This window comes from Amblyraja radiata, chromosome 1, assembly GCF_010909765.2.
Source record: "Amblyraja radiata isolate CabotCenter1 chromosome 1, sAmbRad1.1.pri, whole genome shotgun sequence".
In the NCBI taxonomy this organism is placed as follows: domain Eukaryota; kingdom Metazoa; phylum Chordata; class Chondrichthyes; order Rajiformes; family Rajidae; genus Amblyraja; species Amblyraja radiata.
In genome coordinates, this window is record NC_045956.1 from 142,808,452 (window position 1) to 142,834,718 (window position 26,267).

General features: G+C 41.4%; 1 protein-coding gene across 9 annotated transcripts in view; it reads right to left on the bottom strand.

The window, feature by feature from the left end:
* The window catches only part of celf4 (CUGBP Elav-like family member 4), a 1,189,269-nt gene that overhangs the window by 71,224 nt on the left and 1,091,778 nt on the right, over positions 1 to 26,267 (bottom strand). For 4 of the 9 annotated variants that reach the window (XM_033032265.1, XM_033032259.1, XM_033032244.1 and 1 more), the window contains one exon: positions 17,045 to 17,212. The exons of the other annotated variants lie outside the window; for them this stretch is intronic. In XM_033032265.1, coding sequence (XP_032888156.1) covers positions 17,045 to 17,212 — 168 coding nt within the window. The remainder of the gene's footprint in view (positions 1 to 17,044; positions 17,213 to 26,267) is intronic. 9 annotated transcript variants of the gene reach the window in all.

A 26,267-nucleotide genomic window follows, 5' to 3' on the forward strand; every position in this document is an offset into this window, starting at 1 on the left:
TTTGGAGCAGGGGAGGTTGATGGGAAACTCAGTTGAGGGATCAATTTATGATGGGAAGGACTTACTTTCTTCACAAAGATGTCAAAGGTTGAGAAAGGTTGAACAAGTTAGGTCTTTATTCTTTGGAGCGCAGAAGGTTAAGGCGGGACTTGATAGAGGTCTTTAAAATGATGAGAGGGATAGACAGCGTTGACGTGGATAAGCTTTTCCCATTGAGAGTAGGGAAGATTGAAACAAGAGGACATGACTTGAGAATTAAGGGACAGAAGTTTAGGGGTAACATGAGGGGGGACTTCTTTACTCAGAGAGTGGTAGCTGTGTGGAATGAGCTTCCAGTGGAAGTGGTGGAAGCAGGTTCGATTTTATCATTTAAAAGAAAATTGGATAGGTATATGGACTTGCTGGGGAAATAAGTGTTCGGCACGGACTTGAAGGGCCGAGATGGCCTGTTTCCGTGCTGTAACTGTTATATGGTTATATGGTAAAATGAGGAGCACAGATTTAAGAAAACAGAAAGACTAAATGACAGGAAAATATTTATATCCAGGAGATAGTTGGGGTCTGAAAGGTTGGCAGAGGCATCAAATGTTATCATGTTCAAAAGCACAAGTATGTGTTATTGAAGAGCTGTCACCTGCAAGACTAGTGATCTTATGATGGAAGTTGGAAGATGCAGACTTGATGGGCTGAATGGTCTCCTTAAATGTTGTAATTCTATGATAATCTAGACAATCATTGGTTCCTCCCAATAATCATGTATGGCATCTGATATGATCATCAACTGCAAAATATCCATCATGAGCTTTGGCATTGTGTTCCGTCTGCTTTACTAATTTTGGACACACAATGGTACAAAGTTCTCATTCACTAAATCCAAATGTATGCTGAATATTATGTGCCCATTGGTATCTTTGGGTTTCTCTGGCAGTTGGAACCTGGCAATGAAATAAGAAATCTAAGTGGTCTGGAGCAGTAGTGGCCTATTCCTGCTCCTCAGCAATAGTGGTAGAGCTGCTACCTTACAGTGCCAGAGAACCCGGGATCGATCCTGACTAGGGGTGCTGTCTGTACGGATTTTGTATGTTATACCCGTGACCGCATGGGTTTTCTTGGGTCCTCCAGTTTCCTCCCACACTCCAAAGCAGCACAGGTTTGAGGGTTAATTAGTTTTGGTGAAATTGTAAATTGTCCCTAGTGTGTAGGATGGTTTTAGTGTACAACGATGGATGTACATGGATTGGGAAAGAAAGTTAATATTTAAAGCCAATGATCCTTCATCAAGACTGGATCATTGACCTGAAACTTTAACCTTGTTTCTCTTTCTCAGATGTTGCCTAACCTGATAAGAATCTCTTGCATTCTTTCATCTAGTCACTCCATCTGGAAATACAAGAAACTGCAGCTGCTGGAATTTTAAGCCAAATACTTGTAGCAACTCAACGGGTCAGGCAGCATCTGTGGAGGGAATGGACAGATGCCGTTTCAGGCTGCACTATGTGATGCAACAAAACTACTTCTGCTGTGTAAGGGGATGCATCACAGAATACAGTGATGATTTGAGTGGATGATAATTGAATCAGAATATATGAACTCATTTGCTTTAACTCAGAACTTTAACTCTTGTTCCTCTGTGCACTTCTGATTGCTCTTATAGAATTAGGGATCACAGTAGTTTTTAAAAAGGCCTCACTCACCTAAGATGGGTGAGGCAAGTTATTTCCTGAGTCTTTTAAAGAAGAGACAGATGAGTGATAAGCAGATAGGTTAAAGATGTATGGGTTTAGCAAAGAATGTGAGTTGATGTTGCAGTCAGATTAACTATGATCTTATTGATGCAACGGGCTTGTGGACCAATAGTTCTACTCCTGCTCCCAAATTGTATGTTTGAATCACAAATGTTGTCTTGTGAGTCAACAACTTGTGCAGTGATGCTTATGCTTTGCTTAATGATGGTTATCCATTTTTGACTGGAAAATATCAGGCGTTGATGTCAACCCAATTAGAAGGTTGTTGGATTGGAGCAATCCAAGGTGATTATTCATTGTTGAGTACTCTTCTATGCCTTTAATTGAATCTGTTGGAAAGCATGTGACATGTCAAGGCTGCAAAATTATGTTATCTCCTTATTGAGCACAAAATATCAGTTGGAAATTAGGGATGTTGGTCTACATTTGTCAATGACCATCTTGTCATCTTTGCAGATTCTAATGATGCTATCTGTCCTCGCTATACAAGGGATTGAATTGCCCAGTCAGAACCAATACAATGATACTTGCTTGCTGTAGTCACTTCAGCTCTTACCAGCCTTAACTTGAGATGGTAAAGTGTAAATCTTGCTTAGAAAAATCAAGGTGGAGCATTTTCCTTCAAGTGAATATTGGTGTCATACCATAAATGTTTCCAAATTCAACATGAAACAGTCTGGGATATTTACCCAGTATTGATAATACAGACATCTTCTTTATTTCTTCACAACCTGTTTTATTTCTTGTTAGCTAGATCTGGTCTATCAAATTTGATCCTTGATTTAGAGCAGTCAGAGGATTTACTGTCCCCAGTTCTCATTCAAATGTAATATACTTTCATAGACAATAGACAATAGGTGCAGGAGTAGGCCATTTGGCCCTTCGAGCCAGCACTGTGATTCAATGTGATCATGGCTGATCATCCACATCAGTAGCCCGTTCCTGCCTTCTCCCCATATTCGCTATCTTTAAGAACCCTATCTAGTTCCCTCTTGTAAGTATCCAGAGAATCGGCCTCCACCGCCCTCTGAGGCAGAGAATTCCACAGACTCACAACTCTCTGTATGAAAAAGTGTTTCCTCATCTCTGTTCTAAATGGCTTACCCTTTATTCTTAAACTGTGGCCCCTGGTTCTGGACTCCCCCAACATCGGGAACATGTTTCCTGCCTCTAGCGTGTCCAAACCCTTAATAATCTTATATATTTCAATAAGATCTCCTCTCATCCTAAATTCCAGAGTATACAAGCCCAGCCGCTCCATTCTCTCAACATATGACAGTCCCGCCATCCTGGGAATTAACCTTGTGAACCTACGCTGCACTCCCTCAATAGCAAGAATGTCCTTCTTCAAATTTGGAGACAAAACTGCACACAATACTCTACGTGTGGTTGTACCAGGGCCTCTTGTTATGAAGGCCAACATGCCATTTGCTTTCTTCACTGCCTGCTGTACCTGCATGCTTACTTTCATTGACTGATGAACAAGGACCCCCAGATCTTGTTGTACTTCCCCTTTTCACAACTTGACACCATTTAGATAATAATCTGCCTTCCTGTTTTTGCTACCAAATTGGATAACCTCACATTTATCCACATTAAACTGCACCTGTCATGCATCTGCCTATTCACCCAACCTGTCCAAGTCACCCTGCATTCTCGTAGCATCTTCCTCACAGTTCACACTGCCACCCAGCTTTGTGTCATCTGCAAATTTGCTAATGTTACTTTGAATCCCTTCATCTAAAACCAAATCATTGATGTATATTGTAAATAGCTGCGATCCCAGCACCGAGCACCATAATTTTAATATTTTCTCCAATGTAGTTACAGGTGGATGATTCTTTGAGTTTCAGTGCACCATCTTATGGTTGTGTTTACCATATCCTTTATGACATTTTTTTAATAAGCTCGTGAACTTCTACAGACGTTCTATAGATGGGATACTGATGAGATGTATCTCAGCCTGGTAAGGTAACTGCTCTGCTATTGACCATCTGAACCTGCAGGGAGCAGTGAACACAGCCCAGTCCACCACAAGCTCGTTATTTCCTTCCATCCAGTCCATGTTCAAGATGTGTTACATCAGGAAGGATGGAAGCACTGTCAAGAATGTCCGTCACCCTGGCCATTCCGTTTTCTCTTTTCTACCTCCTGGGAGAAGATACAAGAACTTGAAAGCCCAGACTTCCAGCTGAAGAACAGCTTCATCCCTACTGCAGTGAGATTTCTGAACCAATCACTTATTTCCCATTCCTTGCTGCCACATACTCTTACTCTTAACTCTACCTCATTCAGTAACTCTGCTATTGTCCTTCAGCATTTTTTTTTGCACTACTTCAGATTGCACTCCAATCTTTGCACCATTCAACTGTTTTCCACTCGTCGTATTTATTTTTGTATCTATCGTTACCACCTCCTGTTCATTCTTTGAGCTACATGTGAGCAAGGATTTTCATTGCACCCTGGTGTACATAATAATACATTAATCTGAAACTGAATCAGTTGTGTGTTTGCCATTGTCTTGTCTTCCTCTCTGGCAAAATATTGACATGCATCCCCGATATAATTAAGACCATCAATTTTGTGCTTGTATTCACATCACCACAATGATGGTTGCTTCCCTTCAAAGTTCTCCTAAAGATACTGAAGAACTGGGCTTTGTCTGTTCATGATCTGAATCTCTGCAGGCAGATGTTGCAAATTGTGTGCTTGCTACACCGCTGTTTCCATTGCTTGAAAAATACCAATTGCCTGTTTGCTCTTCAAATTCTTCTCATTGAGCTGCTCCATTTGCTCCCTTGATTCCAGAAACATTCTGATCCTAGAACGCCTCTTCTGCATCTGTCTGATATTCACAATATTCTGCAGGTTGTCTCCAACGTTTCAGCTCGGTTTTAATCAAATCTTGAAATGTTTTCTCTTCCAGTTTGGCTGCAACCAACAGTTTTATCATCTTGTACATCTTTTTACCTGCAGGCATGAGCCACATGGCTTCTTCCTGACTGCAACATCATTAGTAGAAAAAAGGTGTTCCATCTTCTCCACATATTCAACCCATACATGAAACTAGTCAAAGAATCTCAAGTACCAGCTGTGTTCACCCAGGCATGCACTATGTCTTGACACCATTAACAGAAACATAAAAAATGGAATCACTGAATCCAACAGGGTCTCCTGCCGACAGAATATGTAGGAAGGAACTGTGGATGCTAGTTTACACATAATGCTGGAGTAACCAAAGGCCAGGCAGCATCTCCGGAGAAAAGGAGCAAGTGTCGTTTCTGGTCGGAATCCTTCTTCAGTAGGGAGGGGAGGGGGTGGGGAGGGGGGATAAACTGGAAGAGCGAAAAGACTAGAACAAATCCTGCTGCACAACTCAGGAGAAAACTAAATTTCATAAAAGACAAGCTACACTCTCCCATCTTCCCATCCTGAGCAACAATGACCAGAATGGCTTTGTTCAATGTTTACATACATCAATAATGGAAGGCACAGCTGAGACACCATGTCAGCGTATGCTTTTGCATTAATAGTTCTTTTACTCCTTGGATGTTGTCATCCAAGCGCTGGAGTAGGATCAAGGCTTATTTTAAAGTCACTTGATGTCATCTTTGGGGCATCCTGCACAGAATTAGACCAGTTTGGGACATGAGATTTGACTCAAGAGATTTTGCCCGGGCAAATGAATGTGTGGTTGTCAATGGTGCTTCGAAGAGGGCAGAATTTCAGGGGATTTTTGCAATGCTCTGAATCTGATTGAAGTTATAGTAGCAAGAAGGTGTAAGACCATGGAGAAGTTTAGAGACATGACATAAAATTTGAAATTGAGTAATTGCTGGAATGGGAATGGATCACAGCAGGGATAATCGATCCCTGAATATGATTTGGTATGAATTAGTATATTGGCAGCAGAGTTTTGTAAGAGGTCAGATCTATGTGGGTGAAAGCTGGAAGACAGCCAGGAGGACAATACTAGAAGTAGGAAAAACACTGAGGGGTTGCATTTGCAGGGGGAGCAACGCAAAATGGATTTAGGTGATGATATAAAGGAGGAGTTGGGGAATTCGGTGTTCAACACATCAGATTAAATTGTCCACCAAGTTAAAATGGCAAGATATATAGCTGTATGTGGGATGGATGTACCAGCAACCTCATTCCTAATATGTTTTTGGTCTCATCCTTCGGGGGGATGCTACCTTTTCTTGTCGTATCCCCCCGTCTTCGTCTCTGTCTAGGCTGAGGCCCTAATGGTGGAGGTGGCGGCCTCCAACTGGGACCAACCTCGAGGCTCTAGAGGCAGAGCCAGCCAGGACTTACCAATGCGAGGCTGGCCGACTTCGGGGCTGTGGCGGTGTTGCGGCGGCGGCGGCGACCTGACTTTGAAGCCTCGGAGGTTCGGCCGCGGGCCCAGTGGACGACATCGTCGGGAGCTCGCAGGTCACAGGTTGGTGACCTGTTTTTCTGGAGCTCCCGCAACAACAGCTTCATCCGCTGGACTGGAGGGCGGCATCTTCGGCAGCGTCGACCGCCCTGGGCCGCGTAGTTTGAACCGGCCCGTTCGCGGAGCTCGGATTCAGCCGCGGGACTTACTTACCATCACCCGGCGGGGTCACAACATCGGAGGCCTGGATCGCCTCAGTGCAGAGGGAGAACAAGGAGGGAAGAGACAAGGACTTTAAGATTTTTGCCTTCCATCACAGTGAGGAGGTGCCTGGTAGACTCACTGTGGTGGATGTTAAATCTGTGTTTATTGTGTGTTTTGTTATTTTACTCTATGTTTTGACTGCAAGGCACAAAGTTTTGTTCAGACTGAAAAGTCAGAATGACAATAAGGGATACTTGATACTTGATATCAAATAAAGTCATAGGACTCCAGTTTGTCATGAAATGATAATGCCTGCCTGTTTCAGGGACAAATGTTAGATGCTGAAATCAAAACATGAATGAAAGCTAGATTGGTTAGATCTTGGATGGGATTTTTACTGTTACTCTTTTTTCCTTCCGTCATTGGCCCATCTGCAAGATAACTTTATTTACTTGTAGAAATGTGGAACTGCAGATGCTGGTTTACCAAGGAAAGACACCAAATGCTGCAGTAACTCAGCATCCCTGGAGAACATGGATAGGTGTTGTTTTGGGTTGGGACCCTCCCGAACTGAAACGTCACCTATCCATGTTCTCCAGGGAAGCTGCCCGACGTGCTGAGTTACTGCAGCATTTTTTGTCTCAAGGGGCTGTCCCACTTGGGTGACCTGATCTGCGAGTTTAGAAGAGTGTCTTCTACCTTCAAACTCGTAGCATGGTTGACATGTGGTCCTAGGAGGTCCTATGTGGTCGCTGGAACTCTCCTTCATGCTCGAGGGAAGTTCCCGAAAACACGTGGCCTCAGCTAGGTCGCAGAAACTATTTCAGCATGTTGAAAGATTTTCCCCAAGTAAAATTTGGTCGGCATGGGTCTTTTTAACTCGTAGTGCAGTGGAGTGGGGTCGCTATTTAGTTACAGGCAGTCGAGGGCAACCGTAGGCAATCTCCTTCACTGACCGGCCATTTTGATTGGCTCATTGGAGTTTTCAGGACCAAGGAAGACCAAGGTAAAATGCCCACTAAAACTTTATTATACTTCTTTAAAGTGTCTCCACTCCTTCTCCCCCCCCTTCTCTCCCCTTCTCTCTCCTTCTCTCCCCCTCTCTCCCCTCCACCCCCCCCCCCCCGCCCCTCTCTCCGCTCTCTAAAGGACTTACCGTTACTGTGCAGCCATTTTACCTTCCTCTTCATCGCGGGTGTGAATTTCAGCCAGCGCTCCCCCGCTTTCCCTGGCCCCCGCCTTTGCAATGTGTTTGTTCATGTGTGTGTGTGCGTGTGGTCGGTTGATCCAGCTCGCGGTTTCAACGCGGACGGTCGATCCAGTTTGAGGCTTTCCAGGAGAGTGCCCTCGAGCTTGAAGGTCGAAGACACTCTTCTGGACTCGCGGATTAGGTCGCCCAAGTGGGACAGCCCCTTTAGGTTTATTTTTGTGCCTTAGTCTAATTACATTTGGTCTATAGTTACACTTGTCTAGCAAATGTTCTGACATATAGCATTGAAATAGCTAATTGTCTTAGTTTCGGCATCTTTTTAGGAGAGGAGCAAACATAGCTGTCCCCCCAGTTCTTTTCACAGCACATCCTCAAACAACTTTCAACTGATCTCGGGAACACAAAGCTGATCTCCTTCATAAAAATATTAGCAGATTAAAGTAATTAATGTGAAAGAAAGAAACAAGAGACAGAAGAACGCATTCTTCGCACTAATAGCATTCTGTCGTATGAAGATAGATTAGGCTGCAGCCACATTCATAATATAAGACAACACAGCTCGATATGTTAATTAAACAGAATGAATCCTGTTTAAGCAAAACTATCAAATAACATAGCCACTTGCACAGAACTTTATTAACAAAGCTTACTTACTTAACCCTTTGAATGCTGCAAGCTGTTCAAAACATTGATAAATGTGAACATTACATTGATGATCTTTCACATTTGATCATAGTTGCTTCCTATCTCTGCACTATAATCATTATTTATTTTTGGTGTGTTTCATTTATTTTCACTTTTCTCCCACTTCTTTCTACTTTTAATATCTCGTCAGGAGGCTATTGTTCACAAGGCTGAATAGAGGTGTCGGCCCCCCCAAATCACAAAATGTGCACTTTCCATTAGAACCACCAGATGGCAACCAGGAACAGGAACTCCCCTGGATAAATCGGGGTGCACTGAAGCTGCTTCTGGTCCCTCAAAAAACCAAACAGAGGGCCAACTAAACTTAGAGTTTTCTGAACTGTATCCTCAACACTTCTGCCCATGTCCTAACTCATACAAATCTGATGAACCTACCACCCATGCCACCCTTCAGCTTCAGCTTCAAACTTATCTACATGGATAGTAGGGATGGAGGGATATGGAACAAGCGCAGGCAGGTGGGACTAGTGTAGCTTGGACATGTTGGCAGCTGTGGGCAAGTTGGGCCAAAGGGCCTGTTTTCATACTGTATCACTCTATGACTATGACTCTATTATTTCTATTTCAAACGCAGTCTATCTTTAGAACTTCCTCCAGCCCCTAAATCCCATCTAAGTGCTTGTGCAGGTCCAATTCCTAGCACATTTCTGATTTTTTCTATCTCCAGCATCTGCCTCAAATGCGAGGACTCTATCCCAAGATTTTCTCAACATTTCTTTCTTTTAAGACACCAATCTCACTGATAGTCCATTTGGGTGATGTGCCCTAATTTCTCATTGTGTGGCTTTGCTCTCAATTTAATGGAAGTGCATACTAAATGGAAATAGTAGAAGGCCACATAATCCCATAATGTGCTCTGACATTCAATGCAATCAGGGTTGATGCTTTGACTGACATCCAGTCTTGGATTCATTTAGTGAGCATTTGCTGCTCTCTGTTATAAAGTTTCCAACAACTCACCCAATCTTCTGTGTAAAGAAATGTATCTTTTTCTCAGTCCTTAATGGTCTGAGATTGTGACCCTGTTCTGGGAAAAGCAATCTGTTGGCATCAAGTCTGTTAATCACGGAAACCCACTCAATAATGGAAACTGGACAGAGCACTCCAAGTGAGTTCTCCAAAACCAAGTGTAATCTTGGTCAGAGGTCCTTGTTTGGTATTCCAACCCATTGACTGGGAAGGCCATTATACCTTTTGCCCTTCCCAATTGCTTGTTTCACCTTTTGTTTGCTTGACGTGACTTGTGAAGTAATGGCAAGCAATCCTCTGTACATTAAAATTTAGTTGCTTCTTATCACTTAAAAAATGTATTTTAGCTTTCTATTTTTCATATGAAAGTGCACAAACCAGATTATATTTTTGTTTGATAAGGTTTCTATAAAGTGGCTTTGGGACTTTTTCCATCATTTTAAGGGAACTCTATACCTGGATGTCGTTGTTTGCTTCAGAAACCCGTTGATAAGTACATCTAGCAAGCATTCAATGACATTCATAGTGTTGACTGATTTGACAACAGGCTAAGTTGGCTTACTTGACTGTCAACATTTTCTTCACTGTTATATGGGTGGATTGTTTTCTGGGCTTCCCACATGATGGTACTACAGCCCAAATGGCCCATGTCAGGCTTAGTCAATTTGAGTTAAGGTATTTTAACTCAAGGGCTCTTAAAAATAGCGGAGTCAGGGGATATGGGGAGAAGGCAGGAACGGGGTACTGATTGGGGATGATCAGCCATGATCACATTGAATGGTGGTGCTGGCTCGAAGGGCCAAATGGCCTACTCCTGCACCTATTGCCTATTGTCTATTGTCTATTGTATCCTTTGAAAACCAAGAAAAGTAGGTTGGGATTTGAACTTGTGGACAGTCCAATTGTTATTAGTTGGCCACTATCAAGCCAGAGAATGATCAAACAGAGCCATATTAATGACTTATGGAAAACAGAAAATGAAGCAAATAAATCCAGTTATCTCCTGGTTTCTCCTGGTGGCCATTTTGCAGTTGTGTTGCCTGAGGGCCTATGAGAGATTGCCTATGTATACAATCAGAACTGCAAATGTCAGAAGGCAGGTAAGCGATCAGGCGAGGAAAAAAAGCAAATTTGGAAGCTTTAACAATTGACCTTCACATGAGCTTTCCTTAATTATCCAACCATATGACCACAAGACATAAGAGAAGTAGGCCATTCAGCCTATCGAGTCATTCAATCATGGCTGATCTTGTTTACACTCTCAACCCTGTTCTACAGTCTTGGCTCCATAACCTTTGACACTCTTCCTAATCAAAAACCTGTCAATCTCTGCTTTAAAATACCATATGTTATGGTAAATCAGGACTTGTACATTTTCTAACAAGGCAGTAATTAAGCTGCGCTTTAAGAAATGCATAATCATTGTACATGTGTTGGTGTTGAAAATGAACTGCACAGTGTGTTTGTGCACTGTTCTGAACACTCTGGAAGCGGGGTTTGGGTCCAGACAGTTTGAGGGTTACAAGATGTATTGTTTGATGTGAATAGATGTCAACTGTGGCAATAAGTCTGACATCAGAGTCGGCATAGTGAGCAAAGAATTTCAAGAATATTCCATGAATACATCAGGACTTTGAGAGGAAATAAGGTTCTAAAAAGCAGTAGCAGATATTTTTAGTGAAGATTAAAAAAAAACTTTCAGATACTGGAAATCTGAAATTATAACTGCAAATCCTGGAAATACTCAGTAAGTCAGGAACATCTCTTTATCCATGATGATTAAAGAGACAGCGGATGCTCGAAAAAGGACACAAATGCTGGAGTAACTCAGCAGGTCGGGCAGCAAGTCTGGAGAACACGAATAGTTGATGTTTCATGTTGGGACGCTTCTTCAGAAAAAAGGACTTGACCCGAAGCGTCGCCAATCCATATTGTTCCGAGATGCTGCCTGGCCTGCTGAGTTACTCCAGCACTTTGTGTTTTGTTTGTTGTAAATCAGCATCTGCAGTTCCTTGTTTCTGCAGATGCTGGAATCTGGAATTCAGCCAATACAGAATCTCGACCCAAAATATTGACTTCCCCCTTTACCTCCACCAATGCTATTTGACTTGTTGAGTTCTTCCAGCAATCTGTTTCTTTGTTCCAGATCTCTTTACCTTATTTAGTCATGAATTCATTGTGTAACTTGCTTAAGTATTCACTGCGAGATAAAATAAATGCAACTTAAAATAAAATTTGCTTTGTAAGATTAAGTATTTTTCGGGCTACAGATTGGGACTTTTAAACATTTCCTTACACAGCCAAAAGCTGAACAGTACATAAATCTCCCAAATGTACACATTAAAATAGTGTGCAACACCTGTCTGCCAGTGATTGACTCTTTTGAACGTAGTGTTTGACAAAGCACCAGCCTGAAGGTGACAGTCTGCCATTTTAGGCCAAATCATAACATACTACCATAACCAAACAGCCAAGAGAATTCAAAACAAAAGTCCCTTTTTCCCCCACAGTAGTTCTCTGCTTTTTGATAGGTACTTGTTGCAGAGTGGCAAGGAATTTTGATTAACATGAAATCAAAGGTCTGTTCTCAGGGGTCTTGATCGCGCCCTTCACAAATCCTATTCACTGTCTATCTTGGATTTCAATAGTAAATGGTAATTCTACTTCCTACAATCATTGATGAATCGTTTTCCACAAAGACTGCAGGTTTGGGCCACAGAATGTTCTCTCTAATTCTCTACAACAGATACGGGATTGTGAAATGTGAACTTTGGACTTGTAATTATCTTTACAATAATGATTTGGGAAAATAGACTATTTGTATTAGTTGAAAAAGTTAACTTCTAATTGTTAAGCTGTACCTTTTCAGGAACATTGGATGTTGACCTACAATTAATCACTCTAACTAAAGGATGGAGACTTTACTCCGTTATCATTAATACTTCCTTTCTACAAATAATGTTGATTCTAATTAGATGCATAAATCCATATATTCAGCGAGGGAAGAATATAGTCTTCATTGGTAGCAATTTTACTTGTTGCAATCAAGACCCTGTGAAGAAAATGGACAGAAAAGTCTGGTCTGAACTTTCAGTCTAATATTGTTATGCTATCATTTGAATTAGATCAGTGTCAATAGGATATATTAATCAGTGTGAACAAGTTGGCCTGAAGGGCTTGTTTCCATGCTGACTGACACTATGACTCTCTGTGCTAATCTGTGTTCTTGTCTGCCTTCTCAGATGGATGTTTAAAGACTCATGCAATGATTTTGAAAAAGAGATGGACAGTTAATTCCCTTGTCAAATGCAAAATGTATTCCCTTAATCCATAATCATGCAGCAGATTATTTGGTCATTATCCTTTTGCTATTGGCCTGTTGAAGCTTGCCTTGTCCAAACTGGTTGCCATATTTCCTTCTTCACAGCAGTGACAACACATTATTAAACCCCATACTCCCTCAGCTGTAAAGCACCCTGGGATATTGGGAATTTGCTGTTAAGTATATTAAACTATGTTTAGTAAGTGCCAATGAATAGGACATTTTTATTATGATGTCTTCCCATTCATTCTCATGGAAAACATACCTATTTACAGCAGAGCCGATACAGTCTTAGGGCTTCATTATCCTCAGCTATGCAACAACTGACCCATTACTGAAAAATCTGCTGGAACGACTTTGAGCAAAAATCACAGCCTGACTTCAATTTGCATGTGTGGTATTTAGCCAGCAGTGTAATTAGAGTTCGTGTGCACATGAAGTTTAGTTAATGTGGCCGTTTGAGTGGATTTTACAAAAGCCCCTGGTATTGTTTGTTAATAGATTTAATCCTAAAGAGCTGAGTGGTATAATTTTAGATTCTCTTCTGTCCCAATGAAAACCTGGTGCCGATGACAATGTACAATTGGAGTAATGACTTCAGTTCATCTGCACTTACAGGCTGCATTACTATTCAATCGGGATCAGTAAACACCGGAATAATGGATACCTGGGAGTGATTCCAAAGCAGTAATGCAATATCGAAGTTGAGATGGCTCATAAGAAGAAGAATGGAAACCTAACAGATATTACAAAATTGTAATCTAATCTGGGAGTTTAGGTGACTCATAAGAGCCACTATGAGTTTGTTTCAGTATTCATGACATCATCTAAATTTGCTGGATCAATTTCAAAATAAAGTGAGATGAGAAAAAAGAGTGCTGGAAACTAGAAGCAAACAAATAGAAAATGTAACAATTATGAGGTATCTGATGATAGTGTTCCACTCATTGCATATAGCTTGTTTTCTGAATTGGATATTTTGCAAATCATTATTATCTGTGGGGATTAACAGCAAATTCTGTCCTGATGAAGTCATAACTTTGAAATCAAATGAATTGAAATTGATAGGGTGAATGCTAGAATTGATAGGGTGAGTGCATAGAGACTTTTACCCGGGGTAAGGGAATCAAGAACCAGAGGGTTCTAGATTCAATGTGAGAGGGGAAAGATTTTAATAGGAACCAAAGGGACAGGTTCTTCACTCAGAGGGTGGTATATATAAGGAATAAACTGCCAGAGGAGGTAATGTAACATTTAAATGGTACTTGGGCATCTCCATAGATAGGAAATATCTGGAGGAATATGGGCTGAATACAGGCAACTAGGACTAATGGGGCATGGACGAGTTGGGCTCAGCATGGAGGAGTTGGGCAGAAGGGCCTGCTTCTGTGCTGTATGACTGAATAAATACTTAGAAGCTGTTGTTCTCCATATAATTAATCCCCAAACACTGAGACTTGGCTGCAGGTTTTAAATCATTGCCTGGCGTTTATTAGTGTTAATAATATACATGATGAACACACTGTGTGAGCAGTCTAAGGTCATTATTCTCGTCATGGCGTCAGCTGGCAGCATTTCCACTGAGTGCCTCGACTCTCCTTGACCTCGACATGTGATCACAACCATATTCCACGAATAATGAGAGAGATGCCAACAGTGCAGGGTCAATGAAAGAAAGAATTGCAATCATTTCACAAGAACTATTATTTCAATGGTATTTGCTAAATGAGGGCAATACAGTCATGTGCAGCTGTGTGTGTGTGTGTGTGTGTGTTTGTGTGTGTGTGTGTGTGTGTGTGTGTGTGTGTGTGTGTGTATTTTGGGTGTTGAGAATAAAAGACAGGCCTCCAAATTTAATAAAAAAAGCATTCTCCTGAAAAAAAACTAAAATCTGCTGCAGGACACATGGAACACATTTCTAAGAACAGTAATATAAAACATCAGTTGGACATCTGTCTCCTGTGTGCAGATACATTTCAGTGTCTCCCTCAGTGCTACCCTGGCTTTAACTTGAAGAGAAGTGAATGGTTTAAAAACTTCCAACAGGGCTTGTTTGCCTTTGGCTAGAAAGGAGTGATAGATCAGAGCCTGCCTTGTGACTGGTGATGTGGGGTTGTGGGGAGGAAGTTGATTCTGAGCATTTTATGTGGTTGGGGAAGGTGTTAGAGTGAGACGTACAACCTGTTTGTGAATGGGTGTGGTGGAGAGGGATGGATAAAAGGCTTGCCAGCTGTGTAGAGGGTGGGACGGTTGGGGAAGATTAATTATAGCCTGAATCGTGCTTGTGTTGGGGTGGGGAGAAAGGTCGGAGCTTGCATCATCATGGGTAAATACGATTTTGGTGAGTGATCCCAGTCTTCACCTTACTGAAAAGAATGGCACCAATGATCAAAATCCGGTTCAGGGAACCGGGTTTATTTTGGTTTAGTTTAGAGATACAGAGGGGAAACACTGTCCGCACCGACCAGCGACCCTCGCTTCCTTACACTATCCTGCACACACTAGGGACAATTTACAATTATACCAAGCCAATTACCCTACACATCTGTATGTCTTTGGCGTGTGGGATGAAAACGGAGATCCTGGAGAAAACCCACGCAGGTCTTGGGGAGAACGTCCAAACTCCGTACAGACAAGCACATGTAGTCAGGATCGAACCCGGGTCTCTGGCGCTGCGAGGCAGTAACTCTACTGCTGGGACACCATGCTGCCGCTGGGTGTAATGGTTGTGGAGGTTGAATCTCCGTTTCTGAACCAAATGAGATCACAGGGTCAGGTAGTTAATGGATTATCAACATCATGAAATCAGAGGGTTGGCAGTGATGTTGGGGTGGTGGAGTGTTTGTAGTGTTTGGGACTCAAACAATTAAAATTAAGCATAGGACTCACCTGACAGAGCTTCAATTCAGCTTAATCTTATAGAAACTTACAAAATTCTTAAGGCGTTGGACAGGATAGATGCAGGAAGATTGTTCCCGATGTTGGGGAAGTCCAGAACAAGGGGTCACAGTTTAAGGATAAGGGGGAAATCTTTTAGGACCGAGATGAGAAAAACATTTTTCACACAGAGAGTGGTGAATCTGTGGAATTCTCTGCCACAGAAGGGAGTTGAGGCCAGTTCATTGGCTATATTTAAGAGGGAGTTAGATGTGGCCCTTGTGGCTAAAGGGGTCAGGGGGTATGGAGAGAAGGCAGGTACAGGATACTGAGTTGGATGATCAGCCAGGATCATATTGAATGGCAGTGCAGGCTCGAAGGGCCGAATGTCCTACTCCTGCACCTATTTTCTATGTTTCTATGTTAATGCAGGGAGGATCATGTGTTCTGGGAGTGAGCAAGAACGTTCACTCCCAGAACACTGTGGTCCAAGTTTCCTGAAATTTCAATTGAAATTGAAAGATACAGCATGGGAACAGGCCATTGGCCCTCTGTCCACGCCAACCATCCATTAACCGTTCACACTAGTTCTATGTTCTATGTTCTTCCACTTTCGCATTCACTCCCTGCACACCAGGGGCAATTTGCAGATGCCAATTAACCTACAAACCCACAAGGCTTTGGGATGTGGGAGGAAACCAGAGCACCCGGAGAAAGCCCACAGAGTCACAGGGAGAACATGCAAACTCCACACAGACAGTGCCCGAGGTCAGCATCGAACCCGGGTCTCTGGTGCTATGAGGCAGCGGCTCTACCAGCTATGCCACCCCTAAATATTCCATAGGAGCACTATATTGGGAATGAGTAAACCCTTCATCAAAGAAGTGCCTGTTCAAATGTATTGAGTTACATGAGAATAATTGGATAGGATCATCATCCTGTTACATTCCCGAGAAAAAAAACATGATTTTGAGTTGCATTACACTGAATAAACTAATATACCATTGAATCTCTGGGCTTGTTTTTTAAAAAAATTATTAGAGAGACCCTCTGTTCAAATCATTGTAGTCTATCAAAGGCATTTTCAACTGAAGGGGGGAATATACAGAATTTGTTCCCTTATATTTCGGACTAAATTTACAATTCATTTGAGTTAAAATTAAAAAAGAATAATGTTTTGGTAAAGCAAATAAACAGTAGGATAGCTTACTTGTTTGGATGTTCTGAGATGATTCGGGAGACTACGACAGAATCTGTATTTGTTTGAAATATTTTTAAACCATGTAATGTTTAGCCAGGTGCTGGGCATCAATTCACAAAAGGTTTGGTCAATTTAGCTATGTAATTCTTTTTAATGATGTGATTGTATTGACAGTGTGGTAGCACATCTTAGATTAATTGTATCAACTGGGAGCCCATTTGTTTCTATTCTTCACACTATAATGATAACTGATATATTTTTTACTCTAGATATGTCGTGTAATGGTGCCCAACTTCCTCGATCTTTGGGATTGCAATTTTTTCTTGATCAGCCGCTGCGGCCAAGCGCAGGATGCGTTCAGTGGCAGTAAAAGCCTCAAATGGCCCAGGACAACCGCACTTTGAAGGGTATTCTAATGGTGGACACTCACCGTGCGTGCAGACGGAGCTTACTGTGTGCCACATCTGGTTGGAGTTTTCATCTCCCGTCTGAGCGATTGGGAGGACTGGTGAGCCGGCTCTAGTGAATAACAATAGAGCACATCGCGGGCCGGATGAAACGTCCTGCCTGGCCTCTGGAGACCACTCATGAGCTGACCCTTTGGAATAATTAGAAAGTGCATTGAGGGCCCAATTGTAATGATCCAACAGGCCACATTCCAGCCTGTGGGCTAATTTATGTTGTGCAACACTGTGCTAGATTTTAGATGGTACAAACACATTACTCTTAGCCCTTTAAGGAGTACACAAATTGGCCTATCATTGCAAATTAACAAAATATATCTGACCATGGCTTACTTCACATCGGTGCTATTCATATATTGACCTAGAAGCTATTTGCAGCCCTAATCCCTGTCACCTCCGTTCTTTGCCAAACTGTAGGTACAGGGGCCTCGAGGGCTCCAGTTATGTCCTGCTCAGCTGTTAGTTGTTAATGTGCCAGAGGCAACTACCATTTTTCTCCTTTTCTTGCTTTCTAGTAAAATAAGGTAAGGGGATACTTCTGAGAAGGAGATCTACCCCAGATCACTGATTTTACTCAAATGAAACTTTTTCATCCCACCATTTCAATTTGTCTTCTACTCACTGTGGGGGAATTGCCTGGCCTTCACTGGGCAACTGCCTGCAGCGGCATTGCAGAAATGTCATGCTCATTTTGTGGAGAAACACCTCAAAATGTATTGCTGCAAGTCTGTGCAACTGCAACAAAAACAACACTAAGTTGCCTCTATAAACTTTGCGTTGATAGAAACAATGATTCTTCCTAAAAGTGAATGAGTTCTTAGCACTCTAGTCATCTCTCAAGTATGCTGAGCTGATAAATGCAAAACACTGTGGAAATGGGGTGATACTAGGACTTTCTTTGCTAAGCTAACTTTAAACAACAATGCAATTAGCCCACAGAAAAGGCCTTCTTCTTTGCTTATTTTTTTTCATTTAATAAGAATACACAATCATAAAAACAACCTTACGAACACACAGCCTATTGTTCATGATAGGAGCAAGTAAGAAATGGTATGTAAGTGACAAATGTTTTGTAAACAAGCTGATAATTTAAGTAACATAACGTGTTTAAATAATTTAACAATGTAATGCTTAGAATAAATGTTCAAAATCATAATCAAACATATAATGTAGTCTAACAAAGTTCATGCTACTAGCAACACTTAAAAAACTGCATGTGCTGAGCATTTTTCTTTTTTCTCCCACCAAGTCATTATGCTAATTTGTTCACAGAATAATTTTCAAATTTGTTATGAGATGAAGCACTTCAGTGTATTCACACTAGTTTTGATTTATAGATATGTAAGCAATATTTTGAGTCAAATCCTGCTGAGCTTACAGATGGGCATAATTTCGTTCAAACTCCTGGGGACTTGTGGAGCTACCATAAACTTTCCCTTCCCCTTTGTGCTCAGATATTTATATCCCTTCCACTCATCTTCGTTCTTAATAGAATTTGGGCAATAGCACCTGCGAAGAATATTCTGAGTGGCCACAGTTACGATGCCATTTTCCATCTGTGTCTTTCTTGGCTGCAGAGGCACAACTGACCCATTAACTAATGCATTTTGGAAACAAGTGATCTGTGCCTTGAATGAACAATGCTGAATCGAGAAGGTATGTTAAATGCTCAATCATACAGGTTGAGACTAGGAGTGTTCTTAGCAGAGGTTTGGAGGAAACTTAAAAGGTTGTGACTGTGTCCTGTCTATACGTGACATGGGCCACAGGCTAGATCCAGAATAAGAGGTGATGGGCCAAATAGACTGGACTACCACTGAACCCTCAACAACAGAAACTGAAGGGAAACTTCCACGGTTAAGAATGTTACAGAACTGGCATCCCATCCCTCTTTGCAACTACTCGTAGAATGGATAGCCACAAATGCCGGGGTAACTCAGCGGGTCAGGCAGCATCTCTAGAGAAAAGGAATATGTGATGTTTGGGTTGAGACCCTTCATCAGGCTGGGAGTCAGGGAGGGGGACACTTGAGGTAGGGAAGGTACAGAACAAAGCAGAGTCTTTTGACTCAGGAAATGTGGAGCCCACAATGGTCCATTGTTGGCTGGGGACGAGGTGATATTGAAGGAATACGAACGGTGAAATTAGCAAGAGGACTAGAGTAGGGGAGGATCGGAGAGTGAGGGAATGCAGGAGTTACTTGAAGTTGGAGAAATCAATATTCATTTGTAGAGAGGGTCAGGTTAGCAATTCTCTTTCTCAGATGGGGAATGATGTGTGACACAACTGATTTTATCTCACACAATGAAATGACAACCTGTTTCTTTATAAGAGTTTTCTGTTGCGCATGAGAACCCTAACCAGTGAAGCCTGGTGATCATAATAGCAGCAGTAACATAAACGACAAACTTAAGCTGCAAAACATGAAAATGATAATTCACTAATAAAAGTAAAATCATTAAAAAAGCCATAAACCAATAAAAGTAATGATAGAATATGAAAGTGAAAAGAGCACAATACGACCTTAGCCACCTGATCACTGTATAAATCCGCAGTCATCAAAGTCACTGTTTAATATGTGTCATTAAACTCCCTTGGGTTTCCTACCATTGTCACAATCTGCCTCTATTTATTCTTTATGCGTACAACAGAGTTAGCAGACATCGGTGTCTTTTTTTAACAGGTGGAAAATTAAACAACTGTTTGATCCTATGCACTTGGAACTTGAGTTGTACAGTGGCTGGCATTAAAAGGTAAAAACATTGCTGACGAGCTAAATGGGACATCCACGTGTCTCTGGCAGAAGTAAATGGTTTTTGCCCTGACAGTTTTACTTAGGAATCCAGCTGTGGGGGTGCTAATGGGCATGGTCTCAAACATTCCACCTCGCTCCATTCTTTGCCAAGAAAGCAAGCAATGTTTCCCCTCATACTGGTGCAATAAACTAAAACAAGATATATTTTAGATGCTGGTTTACTGCAGATGTTGGTTTACACAAAAGGACACAAAGTGTAACAAAGAGTTACTACTTAGCCGGTCAGGCAGCATCTCTGGAGTAACATGGAAAAGGTGGAATTTCAGGTTAGGACCCTTCTTAAGACTTGGAGTAGTCCGATCTCTGGAGTAACATGGAGGGGTGACATTTCATGTCGGGACTCTTCTTCAGACTTGAAGGCAGATCCCGACCCAAAATGTCAGCCCTCCGTGTTACTCCAGAGATGCTGCCTGACCTGCTGAGTTACTCCAATACTTTGTGCCCTTCAATGTTTATTTTACCTCTCAGTGTAAAGTGAAAAAAAATGAGTGCTGGAGAAACTGAAAGAGTTACAAATACAATTTTGGTTCAACTTTTCTTTTGAAATTCTCAACGTAGCAGTTGTTTAGTTCTATAGCAAACATGCAAATTGGAACTCTTGCATTGATTGGGTGGCATGACCATAGATGGGTGTGAAATACAGGAAAGAAACATACCAGCTTGCTTGACTTTTTCTCCTGCACTTTCCTCTTGCAAAAAAAGGCAACAGCTTGTGACTTACTGCTTCTCAAACTAGCAGTCTGGTCAAGAAGCAAATAATAAAATGTCTTTATTTCCAGGCAAATCTAAGTGAATGGCATCCCTGGGACTGAGACCCCAGACCATCTGGTTGTTGCCTGAAGCAGTGACATTGTGCAGAAATGGAACGTACAGCGTGAATGAGTCAGGATACGTTGCATGCAGACTTTAGACTCACTTGACACAGCAGCGTAAAAGATCACGCAATTCGTTTATTTAGAAAATAAGCCCAAACTGTCCCCATCAAAATATTAAAATTACATGCACCTCCAATTAATATGTCATTGTTTCTCCATAAAAAGCACCTGGAAAATAAATACTTTATACAGCCCCATGGGGAAGGATTTCTCATTTCTGTAGTGTCCCACACTACTGGACTAATGACTTTGTTGAATGAACTTCACAGAGCCAGCTTAATGACCCTATTCATTACAGACTACAAAGACGTGATGTGAGCAACTTCTTTCATCGCATGCAACTTACATTAAGTATTTAAAGAGCCTGAATTACTTGTCCCTGAGAAACAAAGAGAGACCTAGTGGGGATAACAAATGAGGAAAGCATAATTTCCTCAAATTCATAGCTAGTTCCAAAAAAATTGCAAGAATCTCTGGAATAGGTTGCTACATCTTTGATTATTCAATGTATAAGCTCCATAAATTTGGAAGATGTTGTAATTTAGTTTCATCCCAGCTGTTATTAGGCAACTGGACCATCCTACCAACAGCCAGAGAGCAGTTCTGAGCAACTATCTACCTTATTAGGAACCCTCAGACAATCTTTGATCAGACTTTACTGGACTTTATCTTGCACTAAACATTATTCACGTATTTCTCTGCATCATGTATCTGTACACTGTGAATTGCTCAATTGTAATCATGCATTGTCTTTCCACTGACTGCTTAGCACACAACAAAAGCTTTTCTCTGTACCTCAGTACACGTGACAATAAACTAATCTTAACTAATTTAAAAGAGGGGTGAAAAAGTATGCCCTTCAAGTGAAAGCTTGCATGCTATGGCTCTGCAGTTAATACCAAAAAATCTTCTTCTGGGTCACATTGTTATAAGGTACATTTTATGAATTGTTCACATGTGTAGGTGCATTGCCCATTGGAATCATATCCATGGTGATCACTGATGCATCCATGAGTTCCCATATCCATTTGCACGTTAATTATTTCATGAAAGCAATTCTCTGGGTGTAAATATTATGAACATCGACTGTAGCTGAGGTACCTGAAATGCTGCCAGTTACTGGCACATTTTGGCAATCAAAGTATTTCTGCCTTGGATTATTGTCAAAAATTGAACCTTTTATTTCTCTTGTGTCAGAAGGAACTGCAGATGCTGGGTTAAACCGAGGATAGACAGAAAAATGCTGGAGTAACTCAGCGGGACAGGCAGCATCTCTGGAGAGAAGGAATGCGTGATGTTTTGGGTCGAGACCCTTCTGCAGACCATCCCTCCCCCACCCAAGTTGCACAAGCTTTTCGTTTTCACCCAGCAAACAGCAAACAGCTAACAATGGCATGTTTCCTTTATCATCATTACTTTTTTACATGTCTTTCATGCATTGTTCTTTATCTCTCTACATCATCGTCTATATCACACGTTTCCCTTTCCCGTGACTCGTCTGAAGAATGGTCTCAACCCGAAACGTCACCCATTCCTTCTCTCCAGAGATGCTGCCTGTCCCGCTGAGTTACTCCAGCTTTTTGTGTCTATCTTTTATTTCTCTTATTAACACCCAGGTCACCGCCAAGACCCGAAATATACATGACACCTGGCAGGATGCGCTAGGAGAAAAGATGAGCCGGACTCAGAGGTAATAGTTAGGTGGGTTCACTATAACATTGAGGTCAGTTGACTACAAAAATACTAGGATTGACACCCAGATTTTTGCTGTTTCAAATGTGACAACATAATTGCTTAATTTTTTATGTTCTTCATATCAGAAGTTTGAATAGCTTTATAAAAGATAGTAGGAATTTAAAAAGAGATTTACTGCTTCTGACCTCCTGGACCACGATTAAACAACGGTTTGGAGTGCGCAGTTTTCATATATGTTCATATGATGGAAGCATTAAAGGAGGAAATCTCTCCTTTGATGAAATGTAATGATGAAAACCAATGGGGGAAACTGGAATTTTCATTCATGTTGGTCTCAATTCTATTTAGAGTCATAGAGTGTGGAAACAGGCCCTTCAGCCCAACTTGCCCACTCCGACCAACATGTCCCATCTGCACTAGTCCCACCCGCCTGTGTTTGGCCCCGATCCCTCTAAACCTGTCCTATCCATGCACCTGTCTTATTGTTTCTTAAACATTGCAATAGTCCCTGCCTCAACTACCTCCTCTGGCTCCTCGTTCCTTACACCCACCACCCTTGTTGTGAAAGTTACCTCTTAGATTCCTATTAAATCTTTTCCCCTTCACCTTAAACCTATGTCCTCTGGTTCTCGATTTCCCTACTCTGGGCAAGAGACTCTGTGTGTCTACCCAATCCATTCCTCTCATGATTTTATACAGCTCAATATGATCATCCCTCATCCTCCTGTGCTCGAAGGAATAGTCCCAGCCTGCTCAACCTCTCCCTTTAGCTCAGACCTTGAGTCCTGGCAAAGTCGTTATAAATTTTCTCTGTACTCTTTCCAACTTGACAAAATCTTTCCTATTACATGGTGCCCAGAACTAAACACAACGCTCTAAATGCAGTTTCACCAATGTCTTATATAACTGCAACTTGGCCTCCCAACTTCTATACTCAATACCCTGACTGATGAAGGCCAAAGTAGCAAAATCATTTTTGATCACCCTAACCAACTGTGACACCACCTTCAAGGAACTATGTACCTGCATGCCTAGATCCCTCTGCTCTACAACACTCACCAAAGCCCTACAATTCACTGTGTAGGTCCTGCCCACTTTCCAAAATGCAACACCTCACATTTCTCTGTGTTAAATTACATCATCCATTCCTCAGTCCACCTGGCTATTCGATCAAGATCCTGCTGCAATTTCTGACAACCATTTTCACTGTCTGCTATACCACCCACTTTTGTATAATCTGCAAATTTGCAAATCTTGCCATGTACATTCTCATCCTAATCATCGATATAGATGACAAACATTAATAGAAAACATTTAAAATAGGTGCAGGATTAGGCCATTCGGCCCTTCAAGCCAGCACCGTCATTCAATATGATCATGGCTGATCATCTAAAATCAGTACCCCGTTCTGGCTTTTCCCCCATATTCCTTGATTCCCTTAGCCCCAAGAGCTAAATCTAACTCTCTCTTGAAAATATCCAGTGAATTGGCCTCCACTGCTTTCTGTGGTAGAGAATTCCACAGATTCACATCTCTCTGGGTGAAAAAGTGTTTCCTCACCTCAGTCCTAAATGGCCTACCCCTTATTCTTAAACTGTGACCCCTGGTTCTGGACTCCCCCAACATCGGGAACATTTTACCTGCATCTATCCTGTCCAATCCTCGAAGAATTTTACATGTTTCTATTAGATACCCTTTCATCCTTCTAAATTCCAGTGAATACAAGCCCAGTCGATCCATTCTTTCATCATATGTCATCCATCCCGGGAATTAACCTGGTGAACCTACGCTGCACTCACTCAATAGCAATAATGTCCTTCCTCAAATTAGGAGAACAAAATTGCACACAATACTCCAGGTGCGGGCTCACCAGGGCTACTGTATTCCTATTGTATAACTGCAGTAGGATCTCCTTGCTCCTAAACTCAAATCTATTAGGCCATCTATTAGGTCATTCTTTAGGATTTTTTTTTTCCTTGTCGAGAATAGAGTCAAAGAAATACCTGGTTTATTCATCCTTGTAATTGTATACATCTTTGCAGTTTTGGCATAATTTTTGTAAATCTTCTCTGCTTTCTTTCCAGTGACTTTATATCTCAATATCTAACACAACGACCTGGTGTGTGTGCAATGCTACACTGTGGTCTAATTAAGATTTGTTGCAAGTTTGACACACATGGCTTACTTTTCACTTCAGTCCCACCAGAAGCAACCCCTAGTGTTTGGTTTGCTTTTCATTTAATAAATAATTTCCTTAGGGTGCTATCGGTGGTTCCATCCGTGGTGTTTGGTATATATATATATATATATATATATTTATTTTTTTCCAAAATCCCTTTGTTCCTTTACCCAACCTAATCAACAATGTGGTCTTTCTATTCTTTGTCCTATCTTGTAAAGGTTGTACTTTATACGGCTTTCTGCAAGTCTTAAAGTTTTTTTTTATAGCGTCCGTCCGTAATGAACATCCCCTTCAATCCTCCTCCCCATCAACTGGTTTCAGGGTGGATTTCAGGGAGGAAACACCGAGTTTTAGGATTTTGTAGATTTTCTTAGTTTATTTACCGAGCATTGCAACAATCCAATAAGCTTAGGTACAAATGTACTTGTTACCATTTGAATGCATGTCATTATTTCTCCCTATTCATTATGTTTAAAAGTTATGCAACATATTTAATTAGAGGATGTCTAAGGAGAAAAGTGGCACAGTTAATTATAAGTCTCAAGTTGGCTTTTGTTTATATTTGATTAAATTACTGTTTTTTAATTATTTGGCACTGTTATATGAACAATATTTTGCAAATCATTTTTTTTTGAAAGGGGAAAACAAAATGTCTTTCTCTGCATCAGTGCGTTGGGCTCCTTTGTGTAATTCTCAATAGAGCGTGCAGATAAACACTAGCTCAACTTGGGGAGATTTGTACCACTCCATGTGCCTGGCTAATGTGTAATATTTTAAAGTGGTGTCAAGGGCTGTAATGAACTGCATGTCAAGCTTTTTTAATGTGTTGCATAATTTTAGTTTAATTTAGTTTGAAGATACAGCATAGAAACAGGCCCTTTGGTACATTGGGTCCATGCCCACCATCGATCACCTGTTCACACTATTTCTGTTATCCCATTTTCTCAGCCACTGCCTACGCATTAGGGCAATTTGCAGAGGCATGTGGGAGGAAACTGGAGCACTCAGAGAAAACCCATGCTGTCATTGGGAGAACGTGCAAACTCCACATAGACAGCAGCCTGGTTCAGGATCAAACCCGGGTCTCTAGCTCTATAAGCAGTGCCACTGTGCAACCCAACATGTCACATCTTACCAAGATATTCATACATCTCTGAGTGCCATGTTCTTCTAACTAGCGCAACTTATTCAATGTATAGTTCCGTTTTGACAAGGGTACAACAATAAACCATATATACACATATACCATGCATGTGTATATAAACACACTCAGCCAATGCTCAATCATATAAAGCAGAGGTAATGGGAAGACAATCTATTTTAGGTCTCCATTGAATGTTATTTTTTGCTAACTCCATAAAACAGTCATAAAGTGACTCATTTTATCCCATTACACAGTTAAAATATCCTCGCAGTCCGTTAAGGTGTTGATCCTGCTAAACGTTAATTAACCTCCCATGGTCAGGACTCATCAGACATGTGGGTGGATTTATAGTTTATGTTGCATTCTCTAAGATTTAACAATTAATCTCCCAGACACAAGGAGTCTACAAAAGAGGTCATGGAAGCACAAAGAATAATGAAAGGCTCAGATAGAGTGGATGTGGAGGGAGAGGATGTTT